Source organism: Arachis hypogaea, chromosome 3 (assembly GCF_003086295.3).
Source record: "Arachis hypogaea cultivar Tifrunner chromosome 3, arahy.Tifrunner.gnm2.J5K5, whole genome shotgun sequence".
NCBI classification, from domain to species: Eukaryota; Viridiplantae; Streptophyta; class Magnoliopsida; order Fabales; family Fabaceae; genus Arachis; species Arachis hypogaea.
The window spans coordinates 122,391,208-122,403,535 of record NC_092038.1 but is presented as its reverse complement, the minus strand read 5'-3'; the positions used below and the strand labels follow the sequence as shown (position 1 = coordinate 122,403,535).

The 12,328-nt window shown below is 34.0% G+C and overlaps 1 protein-coding gene across 1 annotated transcript; it reads left to right on the top strand.

The window, feature by feature from the left end:
- Nucleotides 1-4,372: 4,372 nt before the first annotated feature.
- LOC112791198 (uncharacterized) lies at nucleotides 4,373-8,238 on the top strand. The gene is made up of 8 exons (XM_025833929.3): nucleotides 4,373-4,667; nucleotides 5,117-5,254; nucleotides 5,479-5,690; nucleotides 5,777-6,015; nucleotides 6,107-6,347; nucleotides 6,719-7,225; nucleotides 7,652-7,768; nucleotides 7,856-8,238. The coding sequence occupies exons 2-8, from the start codon at nucleotides 5,128-5,130 to the stop codon at nucleotides 7,946-7,948; spliced, it is 1,536 nt and encodes a 511-aa protein (XP_025689714.1). The 5' UTR covers nucleotides 4,373-4,667; nucleotides 5,117-5,127; the 3' UTR covers nucleotides 7,949-8,238.
- The last annotated feature ends 4,090 nt before the right edge of the window (nucleotides 8,239-12,328 follow it).

Sequence of the window (12,328 nt, the reverse complement as noted above, 5' to 3'; positions counted from 1 at the left end):
TTTACTTTATTTTTAATTGTTTATTTTACTTTTACTTCTCATATATAAATTTATTTATCACAGATTTTTTTGAATTTAAGTGATTTTTTAGATTATATTTTACCATTGATGCTTTTATTTTGTTTAGTGTGTTTTTTTAGTCTGTGTTTAATATAATAATCTGTAAATATCTATTCTATTATATAAAAATTAAATTATGCACTTAATGATAAAACTGTCGTGGCATCATTGGCATGTTTTTGATGGTATTTTTTTATTTATTTTTTTAACTCATTAAATTCAATTTATTATAATAAATTAATTATATCAACTAATTAATTTGGTTAATTATTTAAACAGCATACAATTTATTATAATTTTCATCAATCAATTAATTGTAATTTAAATTAAATGGATATAAAAAATAAAAAATTATTATACTATTATAGAATAAAAAATAATTATATATATATAACAAAATAATTATAACAAAAATAATTAATATATGTAATTTAAATATTTTTAACAACCGATAACATAGAGTTTAATAAAATATAATTCATATATTTTTTATTTATGTATATGTATAGAATTATTTATATATATGTATATATATTAAAAAAAACTACCGTAATATATATATATAGAATTATTTAACAAAGTTAATATATAAGGTTATGGAAAGTTCTATCCAAATTTGACAAGAACAAGATGACTTGTATAGAAATGGTTCTCATGAATAATAAGGTAAGTTGATTATTTTTCATGATTCTTTCAAGTGATGCTAGGTCCATTTTATAAATATTTTTTTGTTGATATTTTAAATTTATTTGATAAGTAAACCCTTGCACAAAGACAGTGTGATTTTATAGATTTATAAGTGCTAATAGCCTTTATATTTAATTTATTTTATAGTATGATAATTGCCAATATATTTATTGGTGGATTTAACTATTACTATATTATTTATGATTACATTCAGTATATATGTCTGATTTATTGAAAAAAGTAAATTATTAAAACCGATTAATAAGCATTTTAAAATTAATCCAATTAACACTAAATTTAAAAAAATGTATAACAAGAATGTTACTTTTTTATTAATCAAATTATTATAATTCAAATTAATTTTAAAAAAATAATTTAAAATTATAATTTCAATTTTATCACGTACATAACACGAATAATTACACTTGTTATATATATATATATATAAACGGAACCCATAATTTTCTATATGACAATTACTTTTAAGTTCCCATAGCACGCACACTTGTATAGTTCAGTGGCTCACCCACATGTGTTCTGCCAAGCTGTTCTTCCAACAAAGATAACAAACCTGTTTGTCACAATAAAGATTAGAAAAAGTTTCAAGTATACTGAAAATACTGGATTAGTTATTTTAATCGGTGATTTAAATTATAAAAAATATATATAATATATATTAATTGAAATCAACGATTAAAATAATTAGAATATTGATATTTTTGGTATACTTAAAATTTTTTCTAAAGATTAATCAAAAAAAATATCTTAATATCCAACCATTTTACTTCTTTAGTGTCCCAGTTGAAAAATATAGAGAAGTTTTATGAAAAAGATGTGGTTGCCACTTGCCGTCTTCAGTTTGGGAACGAATAAATACCCTTTTCGATCCCGTCCTTTTTTAAATTTGACTACACGTCCCTTAACCTTTATAAAATATCAGATCGCCCCTGTCTATATATTCCGTGAGACCAATAAGCCCTTCCATTAGTTTCTCCGTTCATAATCATTGGAAAATGTTGAGGTGTAACGTGCAATCCGTAACATGACCTTGGCACATCCTACGTGGAATGGTATGTGTTCATTGGAACCATTAAACTCCTGTACAGTCAGCAAAGCAACGTTTTGCTTGGATTTCTTTTTGCGTGTTTATGTGAAATTCCATTCTCCCCCTTGTGTACACTTCAGCAACCATACATTCCCTTCGTTCTCAACTCAAAATTACGAAGAAAATCTAAGAAAACGAAACGTTTTCCTCCAAGGCAAGCTGACAGAGACTTCTAATGGGGAGGTGGTGATGGTGTTACAGACGGAGGAACTGATGGCGCTACTAAGGTTAGTGTCGCTATCTAATTTTGCAGCTTCGTTAGTTGGTGTTGCTCCAAATTTTTTTGCTCAATGTAGTTTTTGTTAATGATGATTTTGCTTAGTGATCATCCCATGCATAGTCTAAAATTATTGTGTTAACAATTGAAATATGATGGAAGTAGTTATTTAAGTTCTAATTGTTGCACATTATTGTTCTAATAGATTTCGTATGAAATAGTTTCCTTTTTCACCATGGGGGTTGATTTGAACGGGATGAAGATGGTGTATTATACTACCATGACGGAAGTGTTGAGACATTTTCTCCATTAGACATAGATTATGTTAATTTCAAGGATTCGGAGAAAATGTTCCAGGATTTAGGGTATACAAGCTACAAACAGATGTATTGGTATGATGGCAGTGCCCCTGATTTAGAGTTTCGATTACATGTTCTCAAGGGAGATAAGAAGATCAATAAAATGTGCGATAAAAAGACGGAGAATGTGGAGTCAGATTTGCTGGTTATTTATTTTGAGCATGATATTAGTCAACCAGTATATGGGCCAGATGTTGTTGAGGTTGATTCTTCTTCTTTCGATGATGGATATGAGACCACTGAAGACGAACCTTACAGCCCCCCACCTGGATTCAAATATGATAGAAGTAGTAGTGATGAGGGAGTTAATGTAAAGAGGCAGAGTGTGAGGAAGAAATAGTCTAGTGTGAGGATGAAAGAGGCAATGGATGCTGGACAAAAATGTAATAAGCAGAAGAGTTGTGTTAGACAAGAAACACCTAAGCAGAAGAAGAATGTGCCACTTGGTAGAGGTAATAATAAGGACATGTCTCCTAGGAATAAAAAGAAGAAGGCAAAAAGGTATGTTAGAAGAAAAAGAAAACATATCCTATCCCAACAAGAAGGAGACAATGTGCCAAACAGTGGGCCTAGTGGAGAACAAGGTAATGGGTCAGGTGAGGTTGACCTAACTGATGAGGCAAGGGATAAGCCCAATTCAGATTCAGTGGGTGAGGAATTGGACTCAGACCTGGACAAGCCATATCAATATGAGTCTGAGGCATTTCACTCTCCAATATCCAGTTCAGATGAGGAGCATGAGGTAACATGTTATTGGTCCAGTGGCTGCCAATGGGTGAAACTTCATGTCCGAACAGCAGAAGGTAACATACATTCATTTGTTATGTTTGCTTTTGTGTTAGTTTGTGTGTTGTTTTGATTTGTTAATTCAATATTCTGTTGACATGTTATTGAAGGGGTTGGCTTAGATTTTGCATGAGGTAATACCACTGGATCCAGTGATGTGACAATAACATTCTGGGGGTTATTTGGTTGAACTCCTTTCCCAGCTTATGCAAATGAAAATAACATCTCAACTACTTTCATGCATATAGTAGTATAACTATTCTGCTCAACGAATAGAAATAACAATAACTACAATGTAATAAAAACATGTAGAACTCCTTTAACCTGTGCATGTTGCTGATCTGCAGGTGTCTGTGATGATTGGTTTTTATTTTGGTGTTGCTTTGATTTCTTTCACTTTAACTGCCAATTCGGATTTGCAAGTGCACCTTTGCAAATCTTATGGTAGTGTCCCTTTTGTCCACATTTACTGCATGTTATTTAGAATGAGTTCCTCACATTGTGACCTTGTGGCGGCATTTGAAACTCAACCACCACATCAACAACCCTTTTTTTGGTTGGTTTCCCAGGAGGTCTCTTAATTATTGGTGCCTCTAGACGCAACCTGTTGGTTTCCTCCCAAAACTCTTCAGAGTTTATTGGCTTTACTGAGTTCCCATAAGTAGCCCCTACGGCTTCCATTGTAAGTCATTTGTGTGCAAAATCCTCTGGCCATTTGTAGAGGGCTTGCTATACCTTGGGATTGCGAGTGCAAAGAGGTCATATGTGAAACTGATAATCTTGATGCGGTTTTTCTTGTTTTGCGAGACACAACCAGTATGATTAGGGCTGACTTTGATCTGCTTGACAAAATTAAAGAGATGCTCCAACGTAATTGGACAGTTAGGATAGTACTCATTCAGCACACATCAAATAGAGTGACTGATTTAATGACTAAGACTGCTACTTTTAACACGCAAGTGTACTTAAAATAGTTACTACTCCTAATAATTTAGACATTATTATTAGAGAAAAATCTTACTCTTTTTCTTAGGTCTTTTTTTTTAATGTTATTTTCAGTCACCACAGAATTTAAAAAACAACAAGGGCGGAAAGGGTATTTACTCGTTTGGGAACTGAGTTGAAATTAGCTGTGTGTACTTCATTCCCTCCGTCAGCGAAATACCAACATTCAACATTCTTTCGTTCCCGCCCTCTCTCTCTCTCTCTCTCTCTCTCTCTCTCTCTCTCTCTCGCGTGTTGTTTCTCACACCATCACCGTTTCGATTCCGTTCAGCTACTCCTCTTCCCTTCCCTTCCGGGCCTTCTCGAACCTTCCAAAACCCGTTCCACCCTACTTGATTTCTTCTTCTTCTTCTTCTTCCTCTTCTTCTTCTTCTTCTTCTTCTTCCTTTTACTCACTCATCATTTTTTATCTACTTTTCATTTGCTGCTTCAAATTTCATCCGATAAGGTAATCGCCTCTCACTCTCCCTTCTTTCCGTTTCTCTCTCTGGTTTCGGAAACCTCTTTCTTTATTCTACAGCAACCATTTCCGTGAATATTTTCTTTTTCTCCTGCTGTTTCGTCGGAGTAATTTTATTTTATTGGTAATTACATTCTCACAGTGATCAATTTAGGGCTTCGACGTACGCCAATCTTTGATGAATTTTGTTGACTTCAGAGAAATTATATGATTTTTCTTAAATAAAGGTTACTTATGGTAGATTTTCCCCACAATTCCAAGTTTAGAATCTGATTCCCTGTTTGATTTCGAATGTGTAGCAGATTGCAGGGAAAGTAAACCCGGTTAATTTTTGTTGAATAAATTTTCCAGTACTTGGCTTTTGTTACTTCTCAGCTACTGAGCCTCTACAGTTTTTTTTATTATTTTAAGGATTTTTTATTATCGATTTTTGGAAGGTTGGACGACAATGAAAACGGGCAGGTTACCAGACAGCAAAGCTGCAAAGGCTTCTGGAGAGTGCAATATGAAGACAGGATCCATGGGTGTGAAAAATTCCACTAGGAAAACTACTAGAAGGAATCACAAATCAAGTGGTAATTCGTTTTCCCCAATCTACTGTTTGTATTGATTTATTTTATCCTATTTACTAGTATATTGAATGTTAACCTATATCATCCAAAGAATGTTTGGGTTCTTCTTTGTAGAATCATTATATTTTGTTCGATGAGTTTCTAGTTTTAAAATTTGCACAGAATATTTATTTGCCACTAACTTGTAGATTTTGAAAAACCTGGTCAAACCTTTCTTTCCTCTTCAGGATGTGAAGAGTTGTTCGATGGTAAGGAGAATGAGCATTTTTCATTTAAGGAACCTGTCGGCAAGTGCCCAGAGCTTCCTGATAAAGATATATTCCTTATGGAAAACAGAGACAGCCCTGTATTTCACGCTGGACAAACACTTGCTTCTTCTTCAAAGATTAAGTTGCAACTTTTTCCCATAAACAAAGAAACTCGAGTTGGACTTCAAAAGGTCATATGGCCAATATGGAGCATGTATCTATTATTTTTATGCTTGCTGTAAGTTTGAAGCTTAAACTATTACCTTCTCGTTTTCAGGATGGACATAATCCGTATTTAGAACTCACACTCAAAGGTCAAAAGAAGATTTCTTCTGTGCTGAAACACCTTGAAAAAAAGTGGGGAAGCTCAACTGTAGCCAAAGGGGATCCCATACTTTTTCCATATAATATAATGGAAAATCTTTCTAACTGCAGAAGGTGGACAATTAATGATAGCGGCACAACTGCTGCAGATGTATATGCTGCTGTTGGAAGCCCTATACTTTTTCGCTTGAGGTATAAAGTTTGATTAGTTACTCTCAAAGTTTTCCTTTTGTATGTAGAAATTGAGTATCCTAAATTGTCTTTGGCTTTTCTCTCTTTTCAGGTATGGTTGGTTTTACATGCATGAACCTAGATCCTTGGGTATACCTTTCAGACCAATACCCAATGCGCCTGTTGTACAGTCTGGAGAAATAGAGAGAGGTTGCATTGCTAATACAGAGACTTCATATGAAGAAGGGGACAAGGTTGAGGTCACAACTAAGGAATGCAAAGCAACTGATATGGGTGGTGAAGCAGATGATGTTACAGCCCAGAAAATAGACAATGCATCTGCTGCTCCTCCAGTAAATTGTTTAGATCTTTTGCTTTGTTTGACTTATAGGAGTGTGTGGAGATTTTTAGATATATTATGTGGAGTACAAGAAAAACTAAGTTCCATTATTTAGTCTTATTTGTCATCTTGGTACTTGGTAGCATAAGCATAAAAGCAATCAAAATTCATAATGTAAATATAATTCTGATTGATTGACAGTGTTTCTTTTTACATATTTGAGGGATTTAGTAGTGGCTGGCCTTGTTTCAAGACTGAAATGCAAATTCCAGTCCTGTGACAGTTATATTTTATATAGTAAATGTTCTAATACAAAACTGAATTCCAGCACATATGATTCCATTTCTTTGTTTTATAAGACATACGCATGTTTTGTTCTAATAGGATAACCAGGAAGGAGTAAGTAATAGTCTTCAACAGCCATCATTATCATGGATTGATAGTCTAACCAACGTAAGCATTGGGGGCCTCCTTGCTGAAGCATCCTTACTGGGTAGATTTGATACTCCTGAACCAAAGTCATATGAGAGCAATGCTGGCAAGCAACAAAGTGGTGCAAGTCAGATAATATCTGATAGTCTAACCAACATAAGTATCGGGGGCCTCCTGTCTGAAGCATCTTTACAGGACAGGTTCAGTAAATCAACGGAAAGTAATGCTGGCAAGCAACAAAGTGGTGCAAGTCAGTTATTTTCTGATTCGTTGGATGCTTTTATTGTCGCCCAAAACAGTCATTCTTCTGTTTCAAGACCATCTGCTGAAGAGTTGCGAACATCTATATTGGATGCTGAAGAAACATGTCATGCTTTTCCTGTTCAAAAGTTAGCTTCTACAGCAGTAGACATGCAGACTACTGGTAGTGCCAACTCATTAAAGTTGCCAATAGATAAGGTAGTTACTCTTGGTCTTCAATGTGGATTTATTCTTTAGATTTAAGATAGTATCATGTTCTCTTTCACTTTCATTTCATTTTATTTTATTTTTTAAAAAATTGAAGGGAGGTGGGGTAGTGGGGGTTGACTCTATCATGAGATTGTGCATGGTGCACAGTGCATATCATAAGAAGACTGTTTTAATTAGGTATCATTTTAGTCAGCCTATGAGTGTATAGAGTCAAAAAGGCCTATGTTTCATTTTGAATGACTGCATAAAAATGCCTTGCTGATAAAGTACTTCTATATATATTCACTGGCATTGAAATCAAATTCAACATAATGGTGGCTTGAGATTGTAGTTCACTAGTTCTATTAATTGCATGGAAGCTTTGTTTTCTACATTTTTGCTCGTTAACTCATGGTCTCTTATGCTGCTGTAAAGGTTAATAATCAAGATGGACTTTCACAAAATCTGCTATTGGAGAAGAGTTGGACAGACTTGTTACTTGCACGTTCAAATGATGATGAAAGAAGTCTTGGGCTATCTGGCATCAAATGGGTGATTTATATTCTTACTGAAGCTGTTGGCGTTTATGTTTTCTCATTCCTTGATAACTGATTCATTTAATATGCTATTTGAATACAGAATGAATCCTTGGGACCTTTTGATTTTGGTGTGCCAGCTAAGAAGATTATCAGCGGAGACAGATTTAGCATGGATGAATTTGTTAAATCTTAGATGTATGGCTCCATTCTGAAGTTAATTTTGTAAGGAAGGAGAAGAAAAAAATTGTACATAATAGAAAACACTTGATGAGAAGACAAGGGAAAAAGAAATGGAAAGAAACATTCAGGGGACTAGAATCCGGTTTTGAAGTTGTTCTTTTCAGCATTGTCCTGGTTTGGTTTTTGATATTTTGACTTCCCAAAATGCTAGTGAACTGATATTTAATGTAATTCCATCATTTCATGGTATGTTAAACGCTTTACGTTGGCAATAAAAGATATACTGGTGCAAATTCAAACAAACCTGAGGGAGGAAAATGACTGTTCTTCAAAAGCCAGATGTACGTGAATTTCCCAGTTGGAAATAGGTAAAAGGTAATACTGTGTTCTATTGGTAAGTATATCCCAACCATACTTGCAAGATTTGAAAAGACAGTAATATTAGTTAGAAGTAGAATATTTTGGAACAGTTGTTGACAACTAAACTCTTCTCTAGTATTTTTAGAATAAAATATTTTTAAATTTGATTCGATTTAAAATGAATTAAATTAGAAATGAGTAATTGTATATGAATTATGTAAAATATGAATTGACTTATTTAAAAATTGATAATGATTTGATTTTGTATTTTTATCTCTTATTAATCATATAATTTTTTAGATCACCAATTAAGGATAGCAAATAGAATATCCACCCATCTTGCTAAAGTACGTCCCATAAATGGGACTCACCCATCCACCTAAAAATGTGTTGTTCAAAAAGTTCACCGCATGGGTTGTCTTGTTGGGCTCATAGCCCATGACCAAAACAAAGGTGCACCCCACTCGCAGTTGGTGGGTTGGTCTACAAGAAAGATTCTTTTTAAAGAAAAATTTAGATTGGAATTTATAAACTGGAAATTTGAATAGAAGCAAATCTTTTTTAACAACTCTACAATCAAATGTTCAACGTATTGTATTTCAACAACACAAAAATATTTTAAACAAAAAGTGACAAACTGACAATCTTGCAAAGTTCAGTAACCCGTAATTATAAAATATTCCAAATAACATATATAATTTAGTGTGTTCCAATTTTTTTTTTTAGCGAAATTCCACTTCGATCCCTAACTATTTCGCTAAATCTCAGATCCCTAACTATTTCGCTAAATCTCATTTCGCTTCTTATCGATTGAAAAATGACATTGTGGTCCCTAACGATTAACTCCGTCAGACATTTTACCTTCTTCGATAATGTTTTTATCCAGAGCTAATAGGTTTTGTCTATGTGTCACGTTAGCTGATGACGTGTCAAGGAACTATTCCAAAGGACAAAACATTTCTTGCCATGTCAACAATATACTACAGTAAAATAAGACAATTAAACCTCTAAAAATTTTTTTAGGAGACACTTAAATCCCTAACTAATTTAAACATAAACCTATAATGAATTATGAAGTAGAACACGTATCCCTAAATTTTAATAAGTCATTGTATCTGCTGCTGTACTAGTTATTGCCTTATTGGCCTTGTTTGATGACATGTGTAAGAAATGGTTGGTGTTACTTTTATCACTTTGATTGATGGCAATATAAATATGAAAAATTGATTTGGCCTATAAGAATTTTCAGGTAATGACCAATCAATGCGCTGATCAATGACCTTTGCAAAATTTATGATTTGAAGGAAGTTAGGAAACTTGTGAATGAAATGAGTGGGAGAGTTTTAAAATCTAACAAGTTCAAGTTCACAATAATAAATGAATATTGCAAAAATAGGGACATAAAATTTGTATTGGAGATCAAGAAGAAAATGATTGAAAGGGATTGAACTTTATGAGGTAGCTTTTGCTGCATTCATATAAGAACTTTATAGAGAAAAAAAAAGAGAGAAGGAGGAGCAAGGAATTGTGGTTGTCGCCAACCAAAGCCAGCAACAGTGCAGCAAATACAATAACTTGTTAAATTTTAGGGATATTTGTCCTACTTTATGGTTCATAACGAGTTTATGTGTCTATGCTTAAATTAGTTAGGGATTTAAATCTCTCCTAAAATTTTTTTAGGGGTTTAATTATCCTGTTTTACTATAGCATATTGCTAACACGGCAACGGGCGTTTTGTCCTTTAGAATTGTTCCTTGACACATCATCGACTAACATGATACGGAGATAAAATTCGTTAGCTCTAAACGGAAACATTAACGAAGGGATAGAATATCTGACGGAATTAATCATTAAGGGCCACAATGTCTGTTTTGTCGATTTTTAGCAAATCGATGGTGGTTTGATATCTAGTGGTCTGGGAGCGAAACCTACTCCTTTGTGCGAGTACCAATTTTCTAGAAGTGCATCAAAGCATCTCCGATTAGACAAGTTTCGACAATGAAAATAAAATGAATTTGTAAAATGTTAAATAATATTTAAAGATCAAAGTTTTCAATAAATAAAGACATGGTAAATGAAAAGACTTATGCCAAAATCAAAAGGAAACAATAAACAGTGCCTTTAATTAAATCAAAGAACTTCAAAGTAAGCCAGAGAATGTTGGAAACTAAATTAAACAAAGAAAATAAAGAATATAAATAACACTTAGCGAATAAGATTAAGTGAAATTGTTTTCCAAACAGAATTGAATTTAAAAGAAAGAAGAAGGTGGAAGGAACCCTACAGAAAAAGGAAACTCGATCGCAAACTCAGGAATTCGCTGGGATGTGAGAGTGCTAGAGTGTTTTTCTGAGTAAAAGTTCCAACCTTTATTCCCTAACACTTCATAATATTTATAGGCTATCTTACATAACAGTTAAATAAAGTACAATTAATTACAATTAAATGAGAAATTATAAATTTGAAATACAATCACTTTTGGTAACTGTTCCCGCTGCATGATTGAAGATATTTCTAATATTTTCCTCGTGTGATAAAAGTAACGAACTTTCCCACTTCCACCAATACTCGAACAGCTCTTCAAAAGCTCTTCCTAATTGCTCAAATCGAGACTCTTGCTCGATTTGGCTTTTTCGATCGGCAATATAATCGAAACCCCAAATTAGCACCGATTACCTTTAACTTCAGCTCACACTCGTATCTTCTCGAAAAGACCATATAATTTGTTTCGATTCAACTTACTTTTATTGAAAATATTTTGATCAACAAATTGCCCCCTTGGATTAATGTGGTTACTTTCGATAATATTATCGATAAATAAAGCACTTAATCCAAAAGACGTCCGTTTTCAAATAAAAAATAATTATCATTTAAACTCCATTACTACTGCCTCACTCGACACGTCTCCCGAGACTTACGCTTTCTCTCTCTACCACTTCATCTTCGTCGTGAAGTTACCTCAATTCACCTTAACAGTAATGGCTACAGTAGTACTTTAAATTTTTCATTTTCTTCTTTGTATGAATCTCTTGAACTCCTCATTCTCTGAACTCTCCTTGCATCAAGAATTTTTCACAAAATTCCCAAACTTTCAATTTTTCTGATAATGGCTTGTTCTTCCTCTCGTGCCACTACTCAAGATAAGGGTAAAGGCCACGCAGTGACACCACCATCTTGACCAGCTCTTTGCATCCTTAATCAAATCAACAATGAAATCATTGATGACCCCCATTTACCAATCAATGATACCAGGATTCTTATCCCCTTCACAATCGGTACAGATACACACTGCTTCCTTGGGTCGATTGAAACTCTTGAAAGGATCAACAAAAAGCTTTCTTTCTTCCCTAATGCCGAAGGAGAAGATCTATTGATAAATCAAGCTTTTAACATCTCTCACTCCATCAACCAAAAACCCTTTCGAAACAATCCGAAAATTAAACCCCGAGGGCTTGATTTTATAACTTGGTACCAACGCCTCGAATCCATAAAGGGTGCCACTTGGGGAGCCTTAGGAATACAAGAACTGTTACGGATTTCCTACTTTTCACTCACCACACATCCTTGGATGATTGGAGCAGTGACCTGTTTCTAGAACAGAACTACCAACAATTTCCACCTTCTTCCTTGTGGAATGATCGGTATGTCTCTTCTCGACATAGCTGCTATTACAGGACTCCTTAAATTCTCCAGACTGCACCCCTGACATGCAACCTTAGCACCAGTACAATATCACATCCAGCACCTCATACAATGATTTCATTACCCATAGTATGGGTGCAAATGGTATAGAAATCACTGATGATAAACATGTTGCCTTCTTGTTTTACTGGTTAAATGCAGTTATGTTCTGTTCCCGAAGCGTTCAAATGTCAAAACTCTTTCTTCCCCTAGCCGCTCTTTTACATGAGGGAAAAATTCTCAACTTGGCCAAGCTTCTTCTCGGACACATTTTCGAAGAATTTAGCCTACTTGTTTGTGACCTCCGGGATAACAAAATAATCAACACAGGAGGTCCATTCTGGCTTCTTCA

Coding starts and splice junctions, on each gene's coding strand:
- LOC112791198 (XM_025833929.3), top strand. CDS start 5,128: ATGAAAACGGGCAGGTTACCAGACAGCAAAGCTGCAAAGGCTTCTGGA. Junction 5,691..5,776: donor CTCGAGTTGGACTTCAAAAG/GTCATATGGCCA, acceptor TCTCGTTTTCAG/GATGGACATAATCCGTATTT. Junction 7,226..7,651: donor TAAAGTTGCCAATAGATAAG/GTAGTTACTCTT, acceptor GCTGCTGTAAAG/GTTAATAATCAAGATGGACT.